The sequence below is a fragment of the Dipodomys merriami genome, unplaced genomic scaffold, assembly GCF_024711535.1.
Source record: "Dipodomys merriami isolate MVZ:Mamm:240054 unplaced genomic scaffold, mDipMer1.0.p SCAF_518, whole genome shotgun sequence".
Lineage (NCBI taxonomy): Eukaryota > Metazoa > Chordata > Mammalia > Rodentia > Heteromyidae > Dipodomys > Dipodomys merriami.
In genome coordinates this window covers 509,264-535,035 of record NW_027206089.1, presented here as the reverse complement: position 1 = coordinate 535,035, position 25,772 = coordinate 509,264, and the positions used below count along the sequence as shown (strand labels likewise).

The following is a 25,772-nucleotide window of genomic DNA, read 5'->3' as shown; positions in this document are numbered from 1 at the left end:
ACTCTTCAGCTCAAGGCTAGCACTCTACCACTTAAGCCACTGAGCCACTTCCAGTATTCTGGTGGTTTATTGGAGATAAGTCTCACAGACTTTGCTAACTGGGCTGGCTTTGAACCGTGATCCTCGATCTCAACCTCCTTAGTAGCTAAAATTACAGGTGTGAGCCACTGGCACATTTAGTATCTTATCTGTGACAAAAATTGTTGATTATCCATTAAAGATTTTCATCAGTACTAATTTAGGTGATAGTACAACAAAGATTCAAGGATTCTTGAGAACAATACACATCTTAAGAAGATTTTATAGAGATAGTATCAGTACTTACTAAAGGCATTGCCTCAAAGAAACTTTTTTTTTAATTTAATTTTATTTTATTTGTGAACATACTGTACAGAGGAGTTACAATTACGTGGGCAGGATAATGCGTACATTTCTTACCAAGCATTGCAGCCTCCTCCTTTGTTTACCCTTCACATCCCTTCCCAGCCTCCCCCCTTCAAAGAAACTTTTAAATGTTCAAAAGAGATCTAAATAGTTCACATTAAATATAGAAGCAGTCTGTCCAGATTATATCCCATATTTGTTGCATGTTTTTCAAAAAGTACTAATCAAAGTCTAATTTGCATTTTGGCTGTTTTGTAGTTGAGCATTTACTTTAAGACAGATTAAATTATCTCAATTTAGTTATTTATAGCGTATGCTGAGCTTGAGCACTGTCCCTTAGCTTTTTTTCCCCTCAAGGCTGGCACTTGCCATTTCAAGATAGTTGCTGGTTAACTTAAGATTCCAACATTTTCCTGCCCTCAATAACTTCAAACCTCAATCTTCAGCCTCATGAGTAGCTAAGATAACAGGACTGAGCCACTTCAACTTCATGGGGCAACAACTATTATCCCAGTGCTCTAAAATTTAACCTCAGAATGATAGACTTTAGAGGACAAGCATTTTATCCCTTGTTCTGCTACTTCCTCATAACAAAAACTAGCCATCAATCTTATATTACAGCTGACCTATAGGTGACAGGTATATTTTATTTATTACTGACACAAACTGGTACTATGAAATAAGGCAAAGTACTACAAAACTTATAGAAGTCTCTTATTAAAATCAAATATTTTCTTCTTTTTTGTCAGTCATGGGGCTTGAACTCTGGGCCAGTACCCTACCACTTGAGCCACAGCACCACTTCCAGTTTTCTGGTGGTTTTTTGCAGAGTCCTCTGGACTTTCTTGTCCTGGCTGGCTTTGTAACCGCCATCCTCAGATCTCAGCCTCCTGAGTAGCTAGGATTACTGGGGTAAGCCACCCTTACCTGGCATTCAAAAAGAATGCATGTTTTATGTTATAATGTTATGTGTTAACACTTCTGGGCATTTGGCATAAATGTTAGTAATGCACAGTACAGCATTGTATTTAAAGATGAAGCTCCGACTTAAGAATCTCTGTTTAAAGGAGGAAGCAACAATGCTTGATAAGAAATGTACTCATTATCTTGCCCAAGTAATTGTAACCCCTCTGTACAGTATTTTCACAATAAAAATAAAAATAAAAAAAGAATCTCTGTTTAAATTCAGTTTGTGATCCTGAGCACTTTTATCTCCTGAAGCCTCACTCGCCTAACTGCAAAATGGGGTTAACAACAGAACCTACTTGAGACTGTAAGAACCCGAAGAAGTATCCTGTTAAGATTTTGGTACATAGTTGTCATGTCGAAAACGAGCTTTACAACGTCGGTGCGAGGGGGGGGGGGGGGGAGGATGGGGGGGGCTGGAAAGGGATGTGAAGGGTAAACAAAGGAGGAGGCTGCAATGCTTGGTAAGAAATGTATGCATTACCCTGCCCATGTAATTGTAACCCCTCTGTACAGCATGTTCACAAATAAAATTAAATTAAATTTTAAAAAAAGATTTTGGTACAGTGTCTGGCACATACATGAAAAGATCAGTTTATCTTGAAGAGAAACTAACAAATAAAAGAAATGAGCTTATTAAGTAGGTTCAATGTTTATGAAACTACTGACTACTTAATAATTAACTTTTATTACTTTTAGTCGCCTAAAAAAAGTGACACGGTTTACCTCATGTCATCCTTAGCACTAGACGTCAATCCGGTCCGGAGACTAGCCCCAACCCGCGAAAGGCCCTGTCCACGCCTATGGATAACGTCATGACATCCTAGCAAGTCCCGCCCACATACCATTTCCGCTTCACTAATAGCTACATATTGGTTGCTTATTGGCTACTAGCACATACTCGCTTTTCTCATTGGCTACCATCCGGAAAGTTCCGCGGAGAATGGTTACCGCGATGTTAGGTTCAGAGTCACTGGTACTTCCACTTCCGCTTCCTGTTTGAGTCGGAAGCCATGGCGGCCGCTCGAGACCTAAGGTTCCTGTTATCGGGCAGGTGGTGCCGTACCCTTCGACTAGCTCCCCAATCCCGGGTAAATGCATACTTCTGCTATGGGACAGTCCCCTTTCTGTTAACAAGCTCTTGCAACTTTCCTTTTTGCCTTGCAATCAGCATTTCTTTCCCGGCCTCAGGCTCTCGCCGTCCTGGCACCTGGAGTGACCCAGATAGATAACAAGTCTGATTTTCTGGGGAAGAAGCCCCATCGTAAACATCCTGGCATCCTGCGCCTTCCGCACCTGCGGCTGCCGCAGACACTGGCTAACGCCGCGCAGCTGCAGCTGCTTGGTGAGTTACTGCGAGCCAGCGAGTTCAGAAAGGAAACAAGACAAGGTCCTTACGCGGTTATTCAGCTTTTTTATCTTTGGTCCGTAGAGAACCCAATGCCTAATATGGAGAAGCGGGTGCAAGCACTGACTAATTATCTCTGGAGCCGACAGTTGCCTGTAGAACCAGAGGAGTTACAAAAAAGAGCTATGGATCTTGAGAAAAAATTCCTGGAAAATTCAGGTAGGATTTAAGAACAACTAAGGAAAAGGCCAGATCCAAATATCCGTAGGAAACGAAGAACAAGGAGTAATTTCAGTCTCCTGAGTGGACTCTGCAGTTTGTTATTTGACAATCATGTTTTATCTTCTTAGTTTTTGTTTTTGTTTTTGTTTTTCCGGCAAGGCTTCTAAACTAGGACCTTCTGTGTTTTTATTAGATGAAATAAAAGTTCCTGGATGGATCCCTGTCCAGTTCTGAGTTTTCCTGTTCTCTTAAGGATAGAAAAATGAGTGTAATTTATCAATTTATTTTCACAACTGGAAGTTCCTCCATATGATAGACTACTTTTTTTTTTAATTCATTTGTATACCCTGCCCCTCTCCTAGTACCTGACTCAGAGTAGGCTTTCAGTCGATTATTGCCAAACAGCATAGAGCCCAACACAATCATCAGACAGATTTTCAAGCTCTTTCTTCCCCATGGTAACATCTTAAGTCAAATTCTTAGTTTCAGGGAAGTGAGGAAATCTACAAAATAGTTATTTTCAATCTTACAACTTTTATATAAAACTTGTGGGACAGGGTTGATTAAGTTAAACTACTGTTAGAAGCGAGATACTGATATACTCTAGTTGTGGTGGTTGTTTTTTTGTTTAGTTTTTCTTGTGGTAATGGTGTTTGTGTTTGAACTTGAGCCTTTTTTGCTTGCTAGGCAGATGCTCTACTGCTTGAGTTCCAATCTTTTTTGCCCTGATTATTTTTGAGACCGGGCCTTACTTTTTGCCCAGGTCAGCCTAGACTTCAATCCTATTTTATACTTCCCACTGCAACCTTGATGACAGGCATGTGCTACCACCCCCCACTTTTCCTGTTGAGATGGGAATCTCATAAACTATTTTGCCCAGGGTGGCCAGAAACTACAGTCCTCCCATTCTCTACCATGATTACAGACATGGGCCTCCAGCACCCAGCCTATTATAGTACTGTCACCAAAAGTTTTTCTTTAGATCTGGCTTCTCTCTTGATCTATGAAACTTTCCTTAGGTAGCAATGGGGGAGATTGTATAAGCAATACCTTCAGTTATTGGAACCAATCCCTCTTCTCCCTAGGTTCTCACTTCCAGTCCTTGTTCTCACCCCAGACTCATTTCAGACAGAGGAGAAACTTCGTGAAGCAGTACTACATGTCCTGCACAAAACTACCTACCACTGGCAAAATATAAGGTAAGGTGAGCTAGAAAAAGTGAAAAAGAAACATTGAATTTAGGAGGTAGGGAGAATGATAAGAGGGGGTGAGATTGGTTGTAATACAATATAAACGGGTAGAACTGTAACAATATAACTTCCCTGTGTGTAACTGAATATAAGACAAAAAGAAAAGAAACATTGAATTTGAGACAGAGAGTTGGGAATATATTAGTTTGGTATTCTAGAAAGCTAGAACCTAGACCCTTTTATGTTGGAGAGTGAGAGGGCTGAGTTGAAAGAGCACTTTCCAAAAGTATTGTTCTCTGTAAGCTTAGAAAGTAACTATGAGATTAAGATTGTTAGTCAGCAGGTGTGATTTTCATGGCAGCTACAATGAAGAACTGAGCCTAATATATATGGCAGCAAGACTGGACGGTGGCTTTGCAGCAGTCTCCAGGGCATTCCATGAGGTAAAAGTCTCAAACTTCTTCCTGAGCATGTGTGTACTATGTGTGTTGAATTCAGAGCCTGGGCACTGTCCCTTAGCTTTGTCCGCTCAAGGCTAGTACCCTACTACTGAGCCACACCTCTCTTTATTTATCCATTAGTCTCCTTGATAAGAATTCGTGTGGTATATATATTGTTTTAAAAGGTTCCCTTTTCTTCTGAAAGGATTCTATGACCCCCCAAAAAAGGCTTAGAATCACCATTTTAGAACCTTCTTACATGAAAAATATTGAATCTCAAAATGCATTCATATCTCTTCTCTGTTATCGTCCCCCTAATTCATACTTAGCAAATTTCTGTCTCTGTCTTCTGTGGGCTGTTACATGTTTCTTCAGATCCATTCTCGAATTCCAGAGTTCAAACCACAAACTTTGATGGACTTTGGATCTGGTACCGGTTCTGTTACCTGGTGAGTAATTTTCCTCCGCATATTTTTGTCAAATTCATCTTTCTATCATTTCAGTATCAAGAAAACCAGAGGTAGAATAGGAAAGTTGGACCTACAGTGTTTCTTCCCTCAGAGTAGGCAAGGATTGGGATCAGAATTTAAATGTCAACAATGGAATAGAATTGAAAACCCAGAAATGAACCTACAGACCTATAGCCATCTAATCTTTGATAAGGGAGCTAAAAAAATAGAATGGAAGAAAGACAGCCTCTTCAGTAAATGGTGCTGGCAAAATTGGTTAACTACTTGTAGAAAACTAAAGCTAGATCCTTATATATCACCCTGCACCAGAATCAACTCCAAAGGGATCAAAGACCTCAGAGTCAAAGCAGACACTCTGAAAACATTACAGGATGGAATAGGAGAAACCCTAGGTCTCCTTGGCACAGGCCGAAATTTTCTTAATAGAGACCCAGAAACACAGCAAATCAAAGAAAGGTTGGACAAATGGGATTGCATGAAGTTGCAGAGCTTCTTCATGGCAAAGGACATAGCTAGCAAGATCAATAGAAAGCCTATGGATTGGGAGACGATCTTCACTAGCCATACAACAGACAAGGGTCTCATATCTAAAATATACTTGGAACTCAAAAAATTAAATCCCCCAACAACAAATCCTCAAAGAAACAACTGCCCAATAAATAAGTGGGCTAAAGACTTAAAGAGAAACTTCTCTGAAGAAGAAAGAAGGATGGCCAATAGACACATGAAGAAATGCGCAACCTGCCTAGCCATAAAAGAAATGCAAATCAAAACAACATTGAGATACCACCTCACTCCAGTTAGAATGGCTATAATCAAGAACTCTAACAACAACAGATGCTGGAGTGGATGTGGACAGAAGGGAACCTTACTGCATTGTTGGTGGGAGTTTAAACTTGTTCAACCACTTTGGAAAGTAGAATGGAGGTTCCTCAAAAAACTCCACCTAGAGCTCCCCTATGACCCAGCAATCCCACTTTTGGGCATTTACCCAAATGTTTACAAACAAGACCACACTAAAGCTACCACCGCGACTATGTTTATTGCAGCACTATTTACTATAGCTAAGATGGAACCAACCCAGATGCCCCTCAGTAGATAAATGGATCAAGAAAATGTGGTATATATACACAATGGAATTCTATGCCTCCATCAGAAAGAATGACATTGCCCCATTTGTTAGGTAGGAAATGGAAAGACTTGGAAAAAATTATATTAAGTGAAGTAAGCCAGGCCTAAAGAAACATAGGACCCGTGGTTTCCCTTATTTGCAATATCTAGTATATGTCTGAGTCAAACAGAAAAGGTCAGATAAGGTGATGTTAGGAAATGAACCTATCTTAGGGTTCATTTCCTAACATCACCTTATCTGACCTTTTCAAATGATTTTTTTCTTTCATGCGATTGTTTCTAACACATAAGATTATTTCTTTGTTGCTTTGTATGTCCCTCCCCCATAGTATAACCACTGCTTTCACTGTATTTGATGTTGGTATAATTTGTGGAGGGGAAGGGGAAAAACAAATCGTTTAAATAGGGATACAGGTGGACCCATTGCAACAATGAGATGTACAAGTCGTTATGTCAAAAACGATTATGTTAAAAACAAACTTTACAACTTTGGTGGGGCACGAGGGGGGGGAAAGCGGGGAGGATTGGGTGGGGGGCAGGGGGAGGATGGGAAGGGGAAACAGGAGGAGGCTACAATGCTTGATAAGAAATATACTCATTATCTTGCCCATGTAATTGTAACCCCTCTGTACAGTATTTTCACAATAAAAAAAAGAACTTAAATGTCAATATTTAGGAAATTAGTATCAATAATAGTTTTTACATACCAATCAAAAGTTTTTCCCTTAAATAGAATTTTAAGTCTATTAGTTTCTCAAAAATTATGAATGAATTAACATTGCTAGTTTTTGTAACTTTAACAAAACACTCTTTCCTCAGGTGTGGAGTTGGGAAGAGGAGTAATCTAGGGATGACTGTTGTCATGAGAACTTGTGGGTTGTTTTTGTCATCACAGGGCAGCTCACAGCACTTGGGGCCAGAGCCTACATGAATATATGTGTGTGGACAGTTCAGCTGCTATGTTGAACTTAGCAGAAAAGCTACTAAAAGGTGAGAGCAAGCAATAAGGTAAGACTCTTCCAAAGTTGAGAGAGATAAAGCAACAGAATATGAGAAAGAGCATTTTATTGGGAAGTAGAGTTATGACTGAAACATAAGAAGAACCTTAAACAGAGGGTACTAGAAGCCTTTGGTAGACTGTGGATAGACTGAGTAAGATCAACAGATTAGGGAAACTGATATTATTCCTTTATAATTTATTTACTGTATTATAGCTCTTTGTTATCTAGTGTTTTGTTTTAATTTTATATTCAGGATCATGTGTCTTGTCCAGATATCTCTTCAGTTTTCCTAGTGTTCATAAGCTTCATTTATACTTTTAATTAGCACATCTCTTTCTTCCACAGGTGGTTCAGAATCAGGGGAGCCTCATATTTCAGGTGTCTATTTCAGACAATTTCTACCTGTATCACCCAAGGCAAGTAGCACTGTTTAGAGTATTCTAAGTGTGGCATGTACAGATGGAGAAGTGTGGCCTCACCTTTGTAATCCAGCATTTAATGTTAAGAGATTAAAGAAAGCAATAAGAGAAACTGGGTGGAAAGTTGGGAGTCTGTTGTAGTCTCAGAATAGGGAGATGCCGGATCTGACATATTTCTTGTCTTGGTCCTCAGGTACAATTTGATATAGTAGTATCAGCCTTTGCCCTAAGTGAACTACCCAGCAAGGCTGATCGCACTGAAGTGGTTCAAACCTTGTGGCGTAAGACAAACCGTTTTCTAGTGAGTTGAAATTCCTTCAAGAAGCTTTGTAGTTTCTGTGCCTTTCCTCATTGTCTGCATTTATGAAAATTTTTCTCCTTCATGGATCTCTGTGTATATCTTTAGTCTCTGTTTTCCTTTCAGAACTCTTATCTGGATTTTCTTAGCTGATGACTTTGATGATAGCTTGTAATTCAAAACTTCTGCTTATTTTCAACATTTGTGAACAGGTATTGGTAGAGAATGGAACAAAAGTTGGGCACCGCCTTCTCATGGACGCCCGGGATCTGGTCCTTAAGGTAAGTTTTCTTGTCCTTCCTTCTGCCTTCCCCCTTGTTTTTCTAATTGTTAATAACTGTTATTGTCTTTAAAACTAAAGAAACTGTATCACACATTTGCAATAGTGACTCAAGAACTAGACACACAAGGTGATGATACTGGGAAGTAGTTTACAGATCAAATCTAGCCTACCACCTGTTTTTGTATATGTTATGTATATTCATGTTTCTGTGGTCATTGACTAGTTTACTACAAACTACAGAGTTAAGTTATTGAAACAGATATATTTTGCATACTTTCTAGCCCTTTAAAAACTAGTTTACTGCCGGGCATCAGTGGCTCATGCCTGTAATCTTAGCGACTCAGGTGACTGAGATCTGAGGATCTCCGTTCAAAGCCAGCCCAGGCAGAAAAGTCCATGACTCCAATAAATCACTAGAAAACTGGAAGTGGCACTGTGGCTTAAGAGGTAGAGCTTTCCCTTAGTTGAAGAGCTCAGGGATAGCGCCCACGCCCAGAGTTCAAGCCCCACAACCAACAACAGCAACAAAAAAATTAGTTTACTGGCTGGCGCCAGTGGTTTATGCCTATAATTCTAGCTACTTAGGAGGCTAAGATCGAATAATCACGTTTCAAAGTCAGCCTGGGCAGAAAAGTCCCCATTGGACTGTTATCTCCAGTTAACCATTCAGAAACTAGAAGTGGAGCTGTCAATCAAAGTGATAACTGTGAGTCAAAGTGATAGAGTGTTAGCCTTGAGCAAAAAGAGCTCAGGGTCAGCACCCAGGCCCAGAGTTCAAGTCCCACCACAAACAAGAAAAACTACTGACCTCAATATAGAACACTGCTCACCCAAGAACACTATCTCTGGATAAAAGTAGAAGCCAATATGCTATTATAAATTTAATTGCCCTGGAGTGAGATTTCTTTTTTGAGAGGCTGTTGACAAAGGAGAGCACTGTACTATGTGCCAAGTTACTGCTACAAAGAGAAAGTTCTTTGTTTAGAGTATTAGAGATGTAACCAGCTTAACTCAAAGGAAATAGTTCATCATTATTAGAATTCAATGTTAAAGGAGTCTTCAATTTACCAAGGGCCAAGATTGAATTAATAAAAATAGATCCCATATACCAGGTGCCAGTCTTTGCCTTGTAATCCTAGTTATTTTGGAGGCTGAGATCTGAGGATCAAGGTTCACAGTCAGCCTGAGCAGGGAAATTCATGAAACTCTTATCACCAATTAAACACCAAAAAACTGGAAGTAGAGCTGTGGCTCAAGTGATAGCTGTACTAGTCTTGAGCAAAAAAAAAAAAAAAAAAGCCAGGTGTAATCCCAACTACTCAGGAGACTGAGATCTGAGGATCAAAGCCAACGTGAACAGGAAAGTCTGTGTGACTCTTTATCTCCAAAAAAACTACTCAGAAAAATCCAGAAGTTGATAAGTGGCTCCAGTGGTAAAACACTAACCTTGAGCACAAAGAGGCTTAAGGACAGTACCCAGGACCTGAGTTCATGCCTCAAGACTAGAAGAAAAAAAATTCAGGGACAGCTCCCAGGCCCTGAGTTCAGGCCCCAGGATCATCACACACAAAAAAAGAAAAAGCTGGGTGCCAGTGGCTTATGCTTGAATCTTACCTACTCAGGAGGCTGAGATCAGAGGATCGTGGTTTGAAACCAGCCAGGGCAGAAAAGTCCGGGAGACTCTTAACTCCAATAAACTATTCAGAAAAAAAGCCAGATATGGCACTGTGGCTCAAGTGGTAGAGCACTAGCCTTGAGCACAAAGAGGTTCAGGGACAGTGCCAAGGCCCCAGAGTTTAAGCCCCAGGACTGGCAAAAGAGAATGAAAGAGAGCGTAGACCCCCTCTCCCCCCCCTCCTCCCGTGCCCTATGCCCAGCTTTATTTTTTTTATTTCAGGGAAAAGAGAAGTCTTCTTTGGACCCACGACCTAGTTTTGTATTTGCTCCGGTAAGTATTGCTTCCTCCTGTTCAGGCACATAGATCTGAACTCAGGAATGACCAGGAAAAGAGAGAATAAAACTATGCTACTCTCTGCTACTTTGTGTCCTTATCTACTTTTCTTCCTAGTAATTCTCATAGTTCTTCCTACTCCTACTTCTGCTCCTGTTCTCCTTTCTCCCTAGTCTCTCTTAGCTCTCTTATTTTTAAGTTTTATGATTGATGGTTCTTTGTCTTATCTCATGTCTTCATTTGTGTTCACAGTGTCCCCATGAACTTCCTTGTCCTCAGTTGACAGCTTCTCCGCCCCTGGCCTGTAGCTTCTCCCAGGCTTATCATCCCATCCCCTTCAGCTGGGTGTGTATCCTAAGAATTTTGCAATGGGGAGAAATCACCTGGGAAAGCTAGAAGAAAACGGGTCAGAGGTGGGAAGAGTTGACAAGTGTATAGTATAACCAGCAGATCGGAGAACTTGCATATATACAATATATAGAATATGCAAAGGAATATAGGAGAAAACTGTTTTCCCCTGTATCTTTTCCTTCTATGTAGTCTCCATATTTTTCTCTTAGAACAAGAAGCCAAAAGAGGAAACATTCTCCATGGTGATCCTTGCCAGGGGGTCTCCAGAGGAAATTAATCGCTGGCCTCGTTTGACTCAGCCTCTCCTTAAACGGCCTCGCCATGTGCATTGTCACCTGTGCTGTCCCGATGGGCACATGGAGCATGCTATCATCACAGCCCGCCGACATGGCAAGGATTTGTATCGCTGTGCCCGTGTCAGCTCCTGGGGAGATCTTTTACCTGTGATTGTTCCAGCTGAGTTTCCCCCATCCCCTACTGATGATCCCCCTGAGAGTTGACAAGAATGTGTCACAAAGTATTTCTTCTATCACTCCTGCCAAAGCTAAAGCTATCTGATATCTAGGAGGGGAGAGCCAGTATCCTTGTGTGTCTGCATTTGTATGAAGTTTTAATGATTGTAATAAATTGTTTAAGAATAAAAATGGATTTTACAATTCTTTAAAAAGTATAGGCTTCAGTTGGGGAGAATCCTGAGATTGTCAGTGTTAAACTTCCCACAGAGCCCTGGAGCTCACTTTCATGTAAGACTACTACTGCTTCTTCCAGAGACCAGAACTTCCTGAGAAGACACCAGAGAACAGTGGGGAAAGCCACCCCCAGCTTACTGAAAACTAGTTCAACAGGTCTCAAGGATGTTATGGGCCACCTAAACAGGAGAACCAGCAGCTTTTCCCTCTTCTCTCCCTACATATATTTTATGTATGTTTTGTTTTCATTTTCTTGTTTTTTGTTTGTTCAACATACATACCACAGTGGCACTGGGGTTTGAATTCAAGACCTTGCCCTTGCTAGCAGGTACTATACCACTTGAGCCATACCTCCAGTCTTCTTTTTCAGTGGGGCCTTGGTAATTGATTGCCCAGGTTGGTCTCATGATCCTCCTAACTGCAACCTCCTGAGTACCTAGAATTATAGACTTGGCCACCATGCCTATTTAATTTTTGAAACATTGTCTCACTAGGTAGTCCAGATTATCCTTGACCTCAGGATCCTGTTTCAGCCTCCCCAGTGCTGAGATTGTGTGTGTGTGTGCCCTTCTGTTTTTCAGGGTCCCTCTGCTATTCTGAGGTTTTGGCTCCCATCATGTTCAAATATTCCATCTCCACATTTGCATATCCAAGCAGGATACACTTTTTTTTCTTTCTCTTCTTTTTTTTTTTTTTTTTTTTTTTTTTTTTTTGGTGGGGGAGGACAGTACTGGGGCTTGAACTCAAGGCTTGGGAGTTGTCCTTAAGCTTCTTTTGCTCAGGCTAGCACTGTTCCACTTGAGCCACAGCTCCACTTCTGGCTCTTTCAGTAGTGTAGAGATAAGAATCTCATGGACTTTGCTGCCCCAGCTGACTCAGAACTACCATCCTCAGATCTCAGCCTCCTGAGTAGCTAGGATTATAGATGTGAGCCACCAGCACTCAGCTCCAGGCAAGATACTTTTGTTTGGTTCATTTCTTACTGGTTGATGGAAGAGCAGATTTATCTTAAAATGCAAGAAATCCCAGGCTAAGCGTTTGGCTCAAGTAAATGGTAGAACAATCACTTAGGCCCTGGGTCCAATTCCTAGTATCACCAACAACTGATTTTCCTTCTACAGTTCCCATTAGGAAATGCCAGCAGAATCCAGTCAGATTCGAACACCAGCCAACTCTGAAAACCACTTAAAGAGTTTAATCAAGAATATATAAGAGTGAGAAAGAGAGTCCCCTCTGAGAAGGAAAGGGATGAACCTTAAATCTACCTTATCCTAGCAAGCACAACTGTTAACATGGAAAGAAGCACAGAAAACTGGCAGTTTCACAAGTTCTGATAAAAATCATATCTTTTATACTATTAGTGGACATCTGGTGAACCATTATTTTTTGTGACATAACAAAACTGTTAACTAATAATTATAGGAATGGCAAGGAGACCAAAGGTCACCTTGATCAAAGGAAAGAATGTATTCTACCTTCTTTATTTTAGTTTTGTGTGTGTGTGTTTAGGAAAAAAGAATGAATCAACTCTTTTTTTGTTATGATTCAAGTCTCTTAGAAGAAAAAAAGATGTGTAATGGGGGCTTAGTTATAGAAATCTAATTGTGTCGGTTTCAATATTGCAATGCTAGAAATCTCCATTCCTCACTGAGTTTTCCATGCCTGGAGCTATTTTTCTGGAGTTACAGGAAAGGGGAGTCCCCTCATCCGCTAGTTCCCACAAGTGGCAGTTGCAGCACCACTCAGCCTAACCTCTACCCCCAGGTGGCCCCAAATCTCCTCTGAAAAGCTTGGGTTCAGATATCAGAAGCAACCTGATGGGGTGGAGAGGGCCTGGAAGCTTAGATCATATATCATGAGGCAGGACCAGGTTGTCCTCAATGCAAAATAACAGAGAAGTAGTTAGCAGAAATTGTCCTATTTAGGGTTAGGTCAACCCCAGGCATAAGCCACAACTATCAAGAACTCTTGAATTAGTCATAGCAGTGAAGAAAAGGAACACTGAGCAGTGCCTGGCAGGGAGTCTGGAGTTTCTGGTTTGGAAGCTCAAGAAGGCGTGAGGCAGGGGAGGGGCCTCCAGGTAGGGGAGGGCACATAGCTAGGCAGGGCTCTAGTGAGTTATGCAGCAGAGCTGTGCTATAGCAGAGGCAACCAGGACACGGGACACGAGGACACCAAGAGTCTCCTGAAACTCAGGAGAGTGAAGACACTCTTGACTACCCAAGATACCACTCCTGCTCTACTTGTCGTTGTGAGGCTTCTGCTTGTCCTGTACCCAACAGATGGAGGCACTAATAGGAACAAAAATTGGTTGCCTGTTTGCCCTTCTGTTTCTTACCCTGGGCTGTGGCCTTATTCCTATCTGCTTCAAATGGTTCCGGATTGATGCAGCTACAGGTACAGCCCTACTCCATCTTTTTCCCTTTAACCTTAGTCTCACACTGTCCTGATTCCTGGCTCTAATTCTCACCATCCTCAAGCTCAAGATACTTGAATACAGCCTTGTTTACCCTTTAGTCACCTTTGTTTGTCTCCTTACTGCCAATTGGATTGTAACTTCTGCTTTTTTATAAGGTCGTCGCCACCAGGTCCTCAGCCTTCTGGGCTGTATCTCTGCTGGTGTTTTCCTGGGAGCTGGGTTTATGCATATGACCACTGAAGCCCTGGAGGGAATTGAATCAGAGATCCAGAAGTTTATAGGACAGGTGAGCAGCAGCAATGGCAGAGCTGAGCTTCAGGGCTACGAAGCCAGAGTGATCAACAGAACCTAGGAATGGAAAGGAAGAAAATGTTGGGACCAAAGACAAGGGTAAGATGACAGAGTGGATAACAGTTCTTGGGGTTATGGAGAATGATGAAAACAGGTCAGATTGGACTTTAAGGAAAACAGTACTGCTGAAAGGTCAGAGCAGGAAGGTGAGCTATGCCACCTCCCACCTAATTTCTGTTTGTTTCTTCCTAGAACAGTACAGAAAGTAAAGGAAATTCTTCTGATACTGCTGATTCCACTCATGTGAGTATCTCACACCAGTGCTTGGGAGGTGAGGAGAACCAGAGATTCCTTTCATACTCAGATGTTTTCTTAGGGGAATATGTGAAAAATACCAAGATGCCCTTCTCAGCTCAGATACTATAGAGGAAAGGAGGAGCCAGTCCAATCCATTTTCTTTGTGAAGTCCTAGAAAAGGTTTTGCTTTTCCTTCTTTTCTTATATTCTTTTAACTGATAATATATATGCATATATATTATATATACATATGTGTGTGTGCCAGTACTGACTGGGGTTTGAACTCAGGACCTGGACACTGTCACTTAGCTTTAACTGCTCAAGGCTGGCACTTTACCACTTGAGTCACAGTGCCACTTCCACCTTTTTGGTGGTTAATTGGAAATAAGAGTCAGGTTTTCCTGACTCGGCTGCCTTCAAACTGTGATACTCAGATCTCACCATGGGGGCCAGGCTTGTTTTCCTATATTTCGAACTCTATGGATACTGTGTTGCTTAGCACCTCTACTCCAGTCTTCATTTTCCTACCCTTAACTTCCCAATCCCATATCCATCTATATACTGTCTTCCCTGCCTACCAGCTCACAGTCCCCTTTCTGTTCCTAGGTGGAGTATCCCTATGGAGAGCTTATCATCTCCCTTGGCTTTTTCTTGGTCTTCCTTTTGGAGTCACTTGCATTCCAGTGCTGTCCTGGGGCTGCTGAAGGATCAACACTGCAGGAGGAGGAATGGAGTGGATCTTCTGTTTTTGGATTCCACAGCCATTCACCTCTACCCTCACCCCCACGGGGTCCCCTTCGAGCCCTTGTCCTCTTGCTCTCACTCTCCTTTCACTCAGTGTTTGAAGGTCTAGCTGTGGGGCTACAGACAACAATAGCAGCTACCATACAACTCTGTGTTGCTGTCCTGGCTCATAAAGGTCTTGTAGTGTTTGGTGTAGGACTTCGGCTGGTGAAGTTAGGCACTGGATCACGGTGGGCTGCATTTTCCATACTGTCATTAGCTCTCATGTCCCCCTTGGGCCTAGCTTTAGGGATGAGTGTGGCTACTGGGGATTCTGAAGGAGGTCAGGGCTTAGCCCAAGCTGTATTAGAGGGTGTGGCAGCTGGCACATTCCTGTATGTCACCTTCCTAGAAATTCTACCCCGGGAGCTAGCTGGTCCTGGTGCCCCTCTGACTAAGTGGTGCTGTGTGGCTGCTGGTTTCACCTTCATGGCCATTATTGCCTTATGGGCCTGAAAGAGTCCTGCTTGTTGTGATTAGAGCTATGTAAGAGGATTCCTCCCTACCACCAAGAGACAACTCTGTGGCTTTGGCCCTCAGACTTTTTTTTTCTTGTGAGACTAAAGAACATTCACAAGCGGTATCACTCCCCAGGGACTGGACCCTACCTTTTATCTACCTAAGAAGCCATTTGTCACTCAGAACTGAGTATGAAATATTTAGATTCTATGTTTATGTGGAGAACTGACAAAAATGCTATCATTTCAGATTTGACTTTTCTCCTGTTTATGCTGCTATGTGTTAATAAAATGCCCTTTTGACCCTTTCCCTTCAGCTATATTGTATTTCATTTCTCCCAACTGCCTAGAAGCTGCCCTGTAGGGGAAGTAGAGGAGTAGAAAGTTGAATACAATGTTTTCTCTTGGAATTGGAGTTCTATAGCCAATGACAAGTCATGCCTTAGGCATGAAAACGTTGAAAGTGTGTGTGTGTGTGTGTGTGTGTGTGTGTGTGTGTGTGTGTGTGTGTGTGTGTGTGTGTGTGTGTGTGTGTGTGTGTGTGTGTGTGTGTGTGTGTGTGTGTAAGTATGTACCCACGTACTAATCCTGGGGCTTAAACTCAGGGCCTAGGTGTTGTCCTTGGACTTTTTTTGTTCAAGGTTAGTGCTATACCATTTGGGCCACAGCTCCAATTCCAGCTTTTTAGTAGTTTACTCTTGCCCAGGCTGGCTTCAAATCCCAATCCTCAGATCTCAGCCTCCTGAGTAGCTAAGGTTACAGGTATAAGACACTGGTACCTGGTGCATTGTTGCAATTTTTAAAAGCCTCTTCCCCCTTACCCATAGTAGTTCAGCCAGCACTCCCAGCATTTAGGATGAAACAGATTTCAAAGCAGAAAGCAGGGGAAATCAACCAGGCACCATGACTGTGGTGCGTGGATCATGACTGTAATCCTAGCTATACAGGAGGCTGATATCTTGAGTTATTTTGGTTCAAAGTCAGCCCAGGCAGAAAAATCTGTGAGACCCTTATCTCCAGTAATTACCAAAAAGCTGGAAGTGGAGCTGTGGCTCAAGTGGAAGAATGTCAACCTTACACAAAAAATAAGGGACAGTGCATAGGCCCTGAGTTCAAGCCCAAGTACCAGCACAAAAATACAGAAGTCATATTTTTCCTACATTAACTGTCTCACCCCACTCCCAGTACCAGCTGTCAGCCATCCACAATGTATCCAGCAGACTCTCATCAGACAAAATGGAGTCTGTTTTCATCAAGTTCCTATTTTCACATTGAGCCCTCGGTGTCTTAAGGAACACTATTGTTCTTTGAACCTCTGTCTCTTTCTGGCTGTCTCATGCTGAAGGATTAAAAAACAGTTATGTTTTGAGAGCGGAGAAGCCACATCGGTGGCTTTCCTTCTTCCTGCCCTACCAGTTGTCTTTCAGTTTGGGTAATCCTTACAGCCCCCTTCCCCTCCTGGCACACAGGTGAAGAACTGGGAAAGAAAAGGTACCCCCTGGGAGCAGACACACCCTTACCAATTTGTCTTGTTATATTTTAAATGTGGAAATCCGAATAGCCTGAACATGGTCAAGGTCTCCTGAATCTGTCAATGGAAGATGGATGAAGGATTCCTTCATCTCCCCAATTTCCTCACAGAACCATAGGTCCTTGAGATCCACAGGTGAAAAATAATGTTCAGAGAGCTGCACTAGGTGAAAGTTTTAGCAAAGGTTTATTTTAGTATAACAAGGTTAAAGTAAGGTTAAGGTTTCTTTATACTAAAATAGTTTAGTATAGCAAGGTTAAATAAATGCATTAGCCTGTCCTGTCTCTTCCTGCTCCTCATGTTAGGAAACAGGAGTTACAAACAATCCAAATGGAAGCCATAATCTTAAATTGGGGTAATACACATGGTTCTTATAAGGTTCACCAACATAATGTAAGGTTCACCGGAAAGAGACTGTCAGGCAGAAGAGTTTATTGGGGGGAGAGCATACTGTTGGCCTGCACAAGATAAAGGTATGCGGGGGCTGTACCAGATGGAAGGTACAGGGGATGCAAGGGATGCAGGGGAAGGGAAAGGAAAGGGGGAACTAATGATGGAGACTGCCTACACAGGAAGAGAGCAGGAAGGAGGTGTGGCCACAGCAAAGGGCATGGTAGGACTCAGCCATGACCTGGAGGCACCTCCTACTGCCCACAGGTGGGCCAGTTACCTGGGTGGGGCAAGGACAGCTAGGAAAGGGTCCATTTTTCTCCCTGGGTGGACCTAACAGTCTTCTAAGCAGCCCCCAGTACTTAGGCAATGGTTCTGGGTAGACAAGATAGGTTCTACTTATTCTAAAATATCAAGATGTTTTGGGGACTACCCAAACATAGGCATTATGGGCTGGCAGTTAACTAAATTTCCTTTTCTCAGATTAGCTTTTTATCTTTTCTGTCTTTACTTGCATCTGCCCAGAGTTGCCAGGTTTTCAAAAGAAAGGACAGATTTACATAGATAATACCACCAGCCTCTTCCCACCCCCTGCTCTGTAATTTAGCATTGAAATGGAGAAACGTTTAACTTTGTTGCTTGCTTCTGTGTTCAGTCTTGCCTTTTTTTTTTTTTTTTTTTTTTTCCAGTCCTCAAGGCCTGGACACTGTCCCTGAGCTTCTTTTGTTCAAGGCTAGTAGTACTCTACCACTTGACCCACAGCGCCACTTATGGCTTTTTCTGTTTATTTGGTACTGAGGAATCAAACCCAGGGCTTTATGCATGCTAGGCAAGCACTACCATTAAGCCACATACCAGCCTGAATCTTGCCCTTTTATGTTTATTAAAAAGAATACCATTTCCCTGTCTCCTTACCTATTTCTCCTGCTTGGCTTCTTTATATCTTGTTTCCTTTCCTACCAAGTAGAAAATACAAACCCAGTTTATACACACAGGGAATGGTGAGAAGGCAAGCCTCAGACAAAAATAGACATATAGTAGATAGATGGTTAGAAAGAGAAGAGAGAGTCTTGTGGGGGGAAAAAACCTTCCTTAAACCACCATTTTATTGTTTCTCTTCAGTATGAAATTCAGGAACATGTAATACACTCAGAACAGTGCCCAGCGTGTTTCTAATTACGTGTCAGACACTGTGCTTTCATAAACATTATCTCACCTTCACTGCTCCACCCCCTACTACCACCCCTACTAACACCCAACAGCTAAGTCTTACCCGTACTCTAGTAAGTCTAGGCAAACTAGCATTCAGCATAATTAAATAACTTGGTTACCTGGCCGCTGGGCTTCAAATCCCTGTTTATCATTCGGCAAAAAGTTCAGAATTCTCTCCTCCTTCTTACCTTTATCTCCCCTCCTATCTTCCATTCATATGTTAGGATCCCAGAACAAAGCACATACAGTGGTACACTGGGTAATTAAAAGGCAGGTTTCATAAAGGGAGTATTTAGTAAAGTGTAGGCGGCATTTGAACAAAGCAAGATGCAATACCTTAAGTGATTATAATTAGACTTTTACCTAGGCTGAAGAGAGGAGAGCAGTTACCAGAAACTAGAGGAGCCATCAAATCAGAGGTTGGCACTAGTGGAGGGATGCTACCAACCTGCAAGTGCACCAACCTACAACAAGGGGCACAGAGAATAACCTCTTTCCTTCTTATCTTTTATCTGCTTCCCATATCTTACTGGTAAATCCAAACAGAAACCAAAGCACAGAAATATCTGCTTTATATGGCAGACAGGCTAACCTCATGGGACACAGCATATAATATGGAGACCTAGAGTAATAAACAGAAGATATGCTACATCCTACTGATTCTCTGCTATGTCCAACTTAAGTTACCTTGACAGGAATCTGGCAGGGATGAATTGAAAAGAACACAATTATATGGAAGCTAGAGTGTGATTTCTGGTATGGAGGATGTGTATGATTGTAAGAAAGAAGACATGGAGTACATTGGCCTGTGTGTCTCTTCCCAGGTTTCTAGGTTATTGATGCTATCAGCATTGAGGCAACTGAGGCAGAGGTTGGGATATGTCAAGCTCAGGTGAGTCATGTAGTTTTTTTCTGTCTTCTTCCATCCCAGGGTCCTTGTATTCCCTTTCATCTTCTCTGCAATAAGTCATCAGTGCTCTTTCCTTTCCCTGAAATTCTTACCATCCAAAACCAGAAGCATCTGTAACTTGTTAAGTAGACCTAGATCTGGATTAAAGCTAGAAAACAGTTCCATACACAGAACACTGGAAGAATATCCACACCAGGGAAAGGAAAACAATTTCTTTTTGTCATTTCTAAAAGATGAGAGTTTCCAGCAAGGGGTGGGAGAAGGACTTAGGAGAGAAAAAGATGAAGATAATAAGAAAAGGAAGGATAAGAACAGATATAAGAACCCTGAGGAAAAAGAGCTGGCATATAGGACTAGATGACAGGAAGAAGCTTTGATTCATCCAGCTCTAAAGAGATAAAGTTGTGAGGCTGGGCAACTGCAATCCTAGGTACTCAGGAGGCTGAGATCTGAAGATTGTGATTCAAAGCCAGTGTAGACAAGAAAGCCCAAGAGACTCTTTGTTAGTATTATGCTCACCTTTGATCCTCAGCTGAACCCAAATCTAGGCCCCCCCTCCCATTCCTGGAATTTCCTCCATTCAGCTGGCCCCTCCCTCTCTCCCAGACCCACCTGAACTCCCATCTATCTCACTTCCTGTCCCTCAGACCCTCCTGCTACCTGGATGGTGGTGGAGGCCATGTGCTCCCTTTTAGGGGAAATATGGCTCCTCTAATAAACCTTATAATAATCTTTCTCCTGGGCCTGCCTCCCTGCCTCTGTGTAGTCCCCTGGGATGGATGTGTGGGATCCTCTTTCACTTATCTTCAAATAACCAGCAAAAAGTGGTAGAGTCCAGCCTTGAATGAAAAAGCTAACGACAATGTGTAGGCCCTGAGTTCAAGCCCCAGTGTTTGGGGGGTGGGGGGTGGAAGAGATAACTAACTAGAAAGAGTTAAAAAATAAAAATAGCCAGATACTGTAGCATACACCTGTAATTCCAGCGCTCAGGAGGCTGAAGCAGGAAGATGAGAAGATTAGGAGTTCCAGGCTAGTCTGGGCTTTATAGCAAGACAGGAGGAGGAGGAGGAGGAAAAGGAGCTATAGCTAGGTGCCAGTGGCTCATGCCTGTAATCTAACTACTCAGGAGGCTGAGATCTGAGAATTGTCATTCAAAGCCAGCCTTGGCAGGAAGTCTATAAGACTCATCCCCAATTAACCATGAAAAAAGCCAGAAGTGGAGCTGTGGTTCAAGTGGTAGAGTGCTAGCCTTGAGCAAAAAGCTTAGGGACAGCATCCAGGCCCTGGGTTCAAAAGGAAGACTTGTGGAATAGAAAAAGAGTTAAGAGGAAGCTAGTAGAATAATCAAAAGAGAATTTATGTGGACAATGTTCATGTCTTCTCAAACCTGTTCACCCTTCTCTACCCTTCATTCTCCACTCCCTAAGTAAACAGAACATCCTTTAAGAGTCAGGTTTCCATTTCTGCCACCAATAAATTGTTTTGTGAGGTAACCCTCTGGAACTCTGATAATCTTCCCTCTGCTTTTTTTTTTTTTGTCAGTCGTGGGGCTTGAACTCGGCTTGGGCACTGTCCCTGCCCTCTTCAGCTCAAGGTGAGCACTCTACTGCTTAAGCCACAGTGCCACTTCTGGTTTTCTAGTGGTTTATTGGAGGTAAGAGTCTCACGGACTTTCCTGCCTGGGCTAGCTTTGAACCGTGATCCTCAGACCTCAGCCTCCTGAGTAGCTAGGATTACAGGCATGAACCAGCGCCCAGCAATTCCTCCCTCTGCTTTAAAGCTGAGAGTTTTATTTGGATATCACAGTTGTAAGATGTTATGAAGTGAGATGGAAATTACAAGAAAAACCACATTTTACAAATATTCTGGAGCAGGGTGAGAGGTCAGTCATATCAGGATAAGAACATCCAACAACAACAAAGTCCTGGAGTAATTTGTGAGGCACTGGGCCTGCCCTGAAAGAGTTTGGGACTTCTGGCCTCCTTCCTCACTGCAGGAAGTAGTTCCTCTTTCCTGGCTCCAAGCTGGTAAGAGTCCAAAGCACAGCATCCAGGAACTTGAGTGGGTTGGTATGTGCATGTGCACCAACCACCCATACATCCTCACATTCCCCCAAGGGCTATCTCTTGCCATGAGGAAAAGTGAGAAAAAGGTATATGGCAGGGATTACACCTAGACACCAGACTGTGGGAATGTCTGCAGAATTGTGCTCTGAGTTTCTGTCTTTAGATTTGTCAAATTCCAATACACTGTGCATCATACTTTTACCTCCAATTTGGAGGCAATTCTGATGAGAATGAAGAGAGAGTAGGAATAAATTGCATTGTCCTGGGCACCATATAGTTCACCACACTCCTGGATTCTAATCAGACCAAACTCTTGACAGTCACCCATAACTCATGCCTGTCATCCTAGCTTCTTAGGAGGCTGGGATCTGAGAACCCCACCAGATAATCTGGGAGACTCATCTCCAATTAACTAGCAAAAAAGCCAGAAGTGGAGATGTGGCTCAAGTTGCAAAGTGACAGCCTAGATCAAAAAAAAGGGAAGCAAAAACAAGAAATCCTGAGCTTAAGCCCCAATGCTGGCACACACTGTGAAATCCAAAATTCTCAAGCTGAAACTTTAAGCCCTTTTAACACTGTTCTGTTTTATTCTCATTGCCATTGAATGTTCTGTTTGCTATCTTGAGCTTTAGTCTTTACAGTTTGTGAAGCACTTCTGGGAATGAAGGAAAAGATAAGCAAGAGTCCTAAACCTGAAGCGGGGAGGGAGAGGTTAGGGTATGAGGGTGTAATGGTAGAGGGAGAGTATAAGTTTGAGTCATTACACCCTACCCCTGACCTCTGACCTCTGATCTTCAGAATGGACATAAGCTGTAGGCTATATCTTGCAGAACTTGCATATAAAGCTAATGGGCAGAATTACAAAAAACAACAGGGCTGTTGCACAGGAAAATTTAAGGAGGGCCGCCAGGAATTAGGTGAAATTATTAAGAAACATGCCAACCACAGGGAGGTGCTGTGTCTCCATGGCTGCACCAGATATCTAAGACCAACAAAGTAGGTCAGTCAAGGACAGCAAATGCCTCCTCTCCCTACCCTACCTACTAGCTTCCTTCTACCTAACCATCTGCTAGTGCAGATATCTGTAGGAAAGACAAGGCAATTGCCACCGGTTTCATACATGCATCTACATCACAAACAATACACATGAATGTAAAGACCTTGCTCCCCTTCTATAATGTACAAGCTCTGCTTCTACCAGTAAAGTCTTATACTGGCTTCAATTCTTTTCCTTTTTTCCATGTGTTTTCCTGGGAGCCAAATGACCCCAATGACTCCAGCTATGTCTTTTCTCTTCTTTAGCATGACATTCAGCACTTTTTGCTGCCTACCTTGCACACAGTTACACAATGTGAATTTAACAGCCAGTTCCATAACATTGCTGATGACCCAAAGCTCATGTCCTCCTCCTGACTCTCACCTACCACATTTAAAATAGATTCAGGCCACACCCTGGTGACTCACACTTGTAATCATAGCTGGTCAAGAGGCTAAGATGCAAAGAATCATGGTTCAGGGGCTGGGAAGGTGGCTCAGTGGTAGAGCGCTTGCCTTGGATGCATGAGGCCCTGGGTTCGATTCCTCAGCACCACATTAGCAAAAAGAAAAAAGCCAGGAGTGGCGCTGTGGCTCAAGTGGTAGAGCGCTAGCCTTGAGCTGAGGGACAGCCCCCAGGCCCAGAGTTCAGGCCCCACGACGGGACCAAAAAAAAAAGAATCATGGTTCAAAGCCAGCCCAGGGAGAAAAGTTATTAAGACTCCATTTCCAAAATAACCAGCAAAAAGCTAGGCTGAAGGCATGGCTTAAATAGTAGAGTATCATTGAGCAAGTGAAGGCCCTGAGTTCAAACCCCAACACTGGAGATTAAAAAAAAAAAAACTACTCATAGGGGAAAAAGGGCAACTCAGTGATACAGGAAGTCTTGAACAAACCCATCCCCAAAAGTACCATGAACATGTCCTGTTTCTCAGTTTCATCACCAGGACTAAGTGCCAGCTGCCTTGTCTGCAGCTCAGCTGCATTAAGGAAAGTGCGTCATTGATTTTTTTTGTTGATTTTTGTTGTTGTTTTGGTGGTTTTTATTTCTCTTTTGCTGGTTCTGGGGCTTAAACTCAAGGCCTGGCACTATTCCTGAACTATTTCACTCAAGGTTAGCATTCTACTGTTTGAGCCACAGCTCCAACTTCTAGCTTTTTGGTGGTTGGTTCCTAGGTTGGCTTTAAACCACAATGTTCAGATCTCAATTTCCTGAAAAGCTAAGATTTCAGATGTGAGCCACAGGCACCAGGCTAATTTTTTCTTTTAAGGAAGCAAAAATAATGACCATGTAATATCCTATTGCTGTAAAGTGCCTTCTCATTTTTACTTCTTGTGCCTCAAGAACCAAGAAACAGCTGGCAACAGCCACAAGATACCTGAATTCCACTTGCTGACTGTTCTTCATATTTGTTAAAAAGCTTATTAGAAAGCCAGGTGCCAGTGGCTCATGCCTGTAATCCTGGTTACTCAGGAGGCTGAGATCTGAGGATTAAGGTTCAAAGCCAGCCTGAGCAGAAAAGTCCCCATCAAAAAAGCTGGAAGTGATGGGCTGGGAAGGTGGCTCAGTGGTAGAGCACTTGCCTTGCATGCTTGAGGCCCAGTTTGATTCCTCAGCACCATGTAAGCAAAAAGAAAAAAGCTGGAAGTGGCATTGTGGCTCAAGTGGTAGAGTGCTAGCCTTGAGCTGAAGAGCTGAGGGATAGCGCCCAGGCCCAGAGTTCAGGCCCATGACTGGACCAAAAAAAAACAAACTGGAAGTGGCACTGTGGCTCAAGTAGTAGAGTGCTAGTCTTGACCACAAAGTGTCTAGGACAGTGCCCAGACCCTGAGTTCAAACTTCAGGGGTAAAAAAAAATAAAAACCAGGGGTAAAAAATAAAAAAGTTTCTTGGAGAACATGATTTAACTAGCTCTCAGATCCCTGGGACTCTGTGAAAGAAGAATTCTCAAGAGGAAAACTATTTTTGCTGTGACCCTTCTGACAGTCTTCCAAATGCTGTGAACTAAGAGCAGCCCAAACCTGATAACAACTTTATGAGACTTGGTCCACTAATTAAAATGAACCACCCATCTAAAACAGAGCGTAGGTAAGCCCTAGGAAAATGAATCAGGAGATACTGAGTAAAGTTTCAGTTAGCTTTCTATACTTCTTTCTCAAAGATGATATTGGTGGCACCACTTAAATTCTATGGCTTTTCTCAATAATCTGGACCAGATAAGGAAGTCTTCTTAGGACTAAGTAGGTCTTCTTTCCCAAACTCATGCCTGTAATCCTAGCTTTTCAGGAGGCTGAAATCTGAAGATCATGGTTCAAACCTAGCCCAAGCAGGAAAGACTTGGGGCTTGAACTCTGGCCCTGAGTGCTGTCCCTCAGCTCTTCAGCTCAAGGTTAGTGCTCTACCACTTGAGCTACAGCACCACTTCCAAGACTGAGACTTTATCTCTAATAAACTACATAAAAACTGGAAGCAGAGCTGTGGCTCAAGTGGTAGAGCACTACCTTTGAGCAAAGAAGCTCAGGAACAGCACCCAAGCCCTGAGTTCAAGCCCCAGGACTGGCACACAAAAAAGAAGGGGTACTATTGGTAGTCAGTGTGCACATCTGTAATCCTAGCTACTTAGGAGCTGAGGTCTGAGAATTAAGGTTCAAGACATCCTGAGCAGATATCTTATCTATAATTAACCAGCAAAAAGCTGGAAGTGGGGCTGTGGCCCATATACAGGGTGTCAACCTTGAATGAAAAGCAGGAGCATGAGTCCCCTAAGTTTGAGCCCCAGTACCAGCACATACGTATGCACACAATACTATTAACAGAAAGAACAATGCTGTTTTACTGGAACAAAAGCCAGTTTCTGCCAGGCACTGGTAGCTCACACCTGTAATTCTAGCTACTCAGGAGGCTGAGATCTGAGGATCATGGTTCAAAGCCAGCCCAGGCAGGAAATTCCATGAGACTCTCCTCTCAAATAAACTACCAGAAAACCAGAAGTGGTGCTGTGGCTCAAATGGTAGAGTGCTCACCTTGAGCTGAAGTGCTCAGGGACAGCACCCAGCACCAGAGTTCATGCAGCACAACTAACAACAACAACAAAAAAGCCAGTTTCTGTGTGGTGACATTTTGTTAAGTTTTATACTACATAAGCCATCTATCATTCAGTTTGTGCCACTTTGGTAAGAGAATGTGAGAGCTGGGTAGAAGACACAAAAGGGGGTATAGTACATACTCAAGATTCA

General features: G+C 42.6%; 2 protein-coding genes and 1 long non-coding RNA gene across 7 annotated transcripts in view; 2 read left to right on the top strand and 1 right to left on the bottom strand.

The window, feature by feature from the left end:
• LOC138810968 (uncharacterized) overlaps positions 1-2,145 on the bottom strand; it is a 40,347-nt gene extending 38,202 nt beyond the window's left edge. Inside the window, exon 1 of the long non-coding RNA XR_011367307.1 lies at positions 2,077-2,145. This is a non-coding gene — a long non-coding RNA (uncharacterized lncRNA). The remainder of the gene's footprint in view (positions 1-2,076) is intronic.
• A 201-nt stretch (positions 2,146-2,346) lies between these two features.
• On the top strand, positions 2,347-11,084 carry Mettl17 (methyltransferase like 17). The gene is made up of 13 exons (XM_069998406.1): positions 2,347-2,441; positions 2,542-2,695; positions 2,783-2,917; positions 4,038-4,119; positions 4,472-4,553; positions 4,926-4,999; positions 7,047-7,141; positions 7,498-7,568; positions 7,765-7,872; positions 8,082-8,150; positions 10,050-10,100; positions 10,356-10,448; positions 10,664-11,084. The coding sequence occupies exons 1-13, from the start codon at positions 2,364-2,366 to the stop codon at positions 10,952-10,954; spliced, it is 1,383 nt and encodes a 460-aa protein (XP_069854507.1). The 5' UTR covers positions 2,347-2,363; the 3' UTR covers positions 10,955-11,084.
• A 2,138-nt stretch (positions 11,085-13,222) lies between these two features.
• Slc39a2 (solute carrier family 39 member 2) lies at positions 13,223-19,495 on the top strand. 5 transcript variants are annotated; one of them, XR_011367306.1, is made up of 4 exons: positions 13,223-13,540; positions 13,718-13,952; positions 14,111-14,156; positions 14,757-14,785. XR_011367306.1 is itself a non-coding variant. In XM_069998404.1 (4 exons), exons 1-4 carry the CDS (start codon positions 13,426-13,428, stop codon positions 19,418-19,420), a joined length of 369 nt encoding a protein of 122 aa, XP_069854505.1. In that variant the 5' UTR covers positions 13,223-13,425; the 3' UTR covers positions 19,421-19,495. The 5 variants fall into 5 exon arrangements, 3 of the variants coding, with proteins under 3 accessions (XP_069854505.1, XP_069854504.1, XP_069854506.1); XR_011367305.1 differs by having other exon boundaries at positions 14,106-14,156; positions 14,757-14,778; XM_069998404.1 differs by lacking the exon at positions 14,757-14,785 and adding an exon at positions 19,349-19,495 and having other exon boundaries at positions 13,718-13,848; positions 14,106-14,156.
• Positions 19,496-25,772: the final 6,277 nt, after the last annotated feature.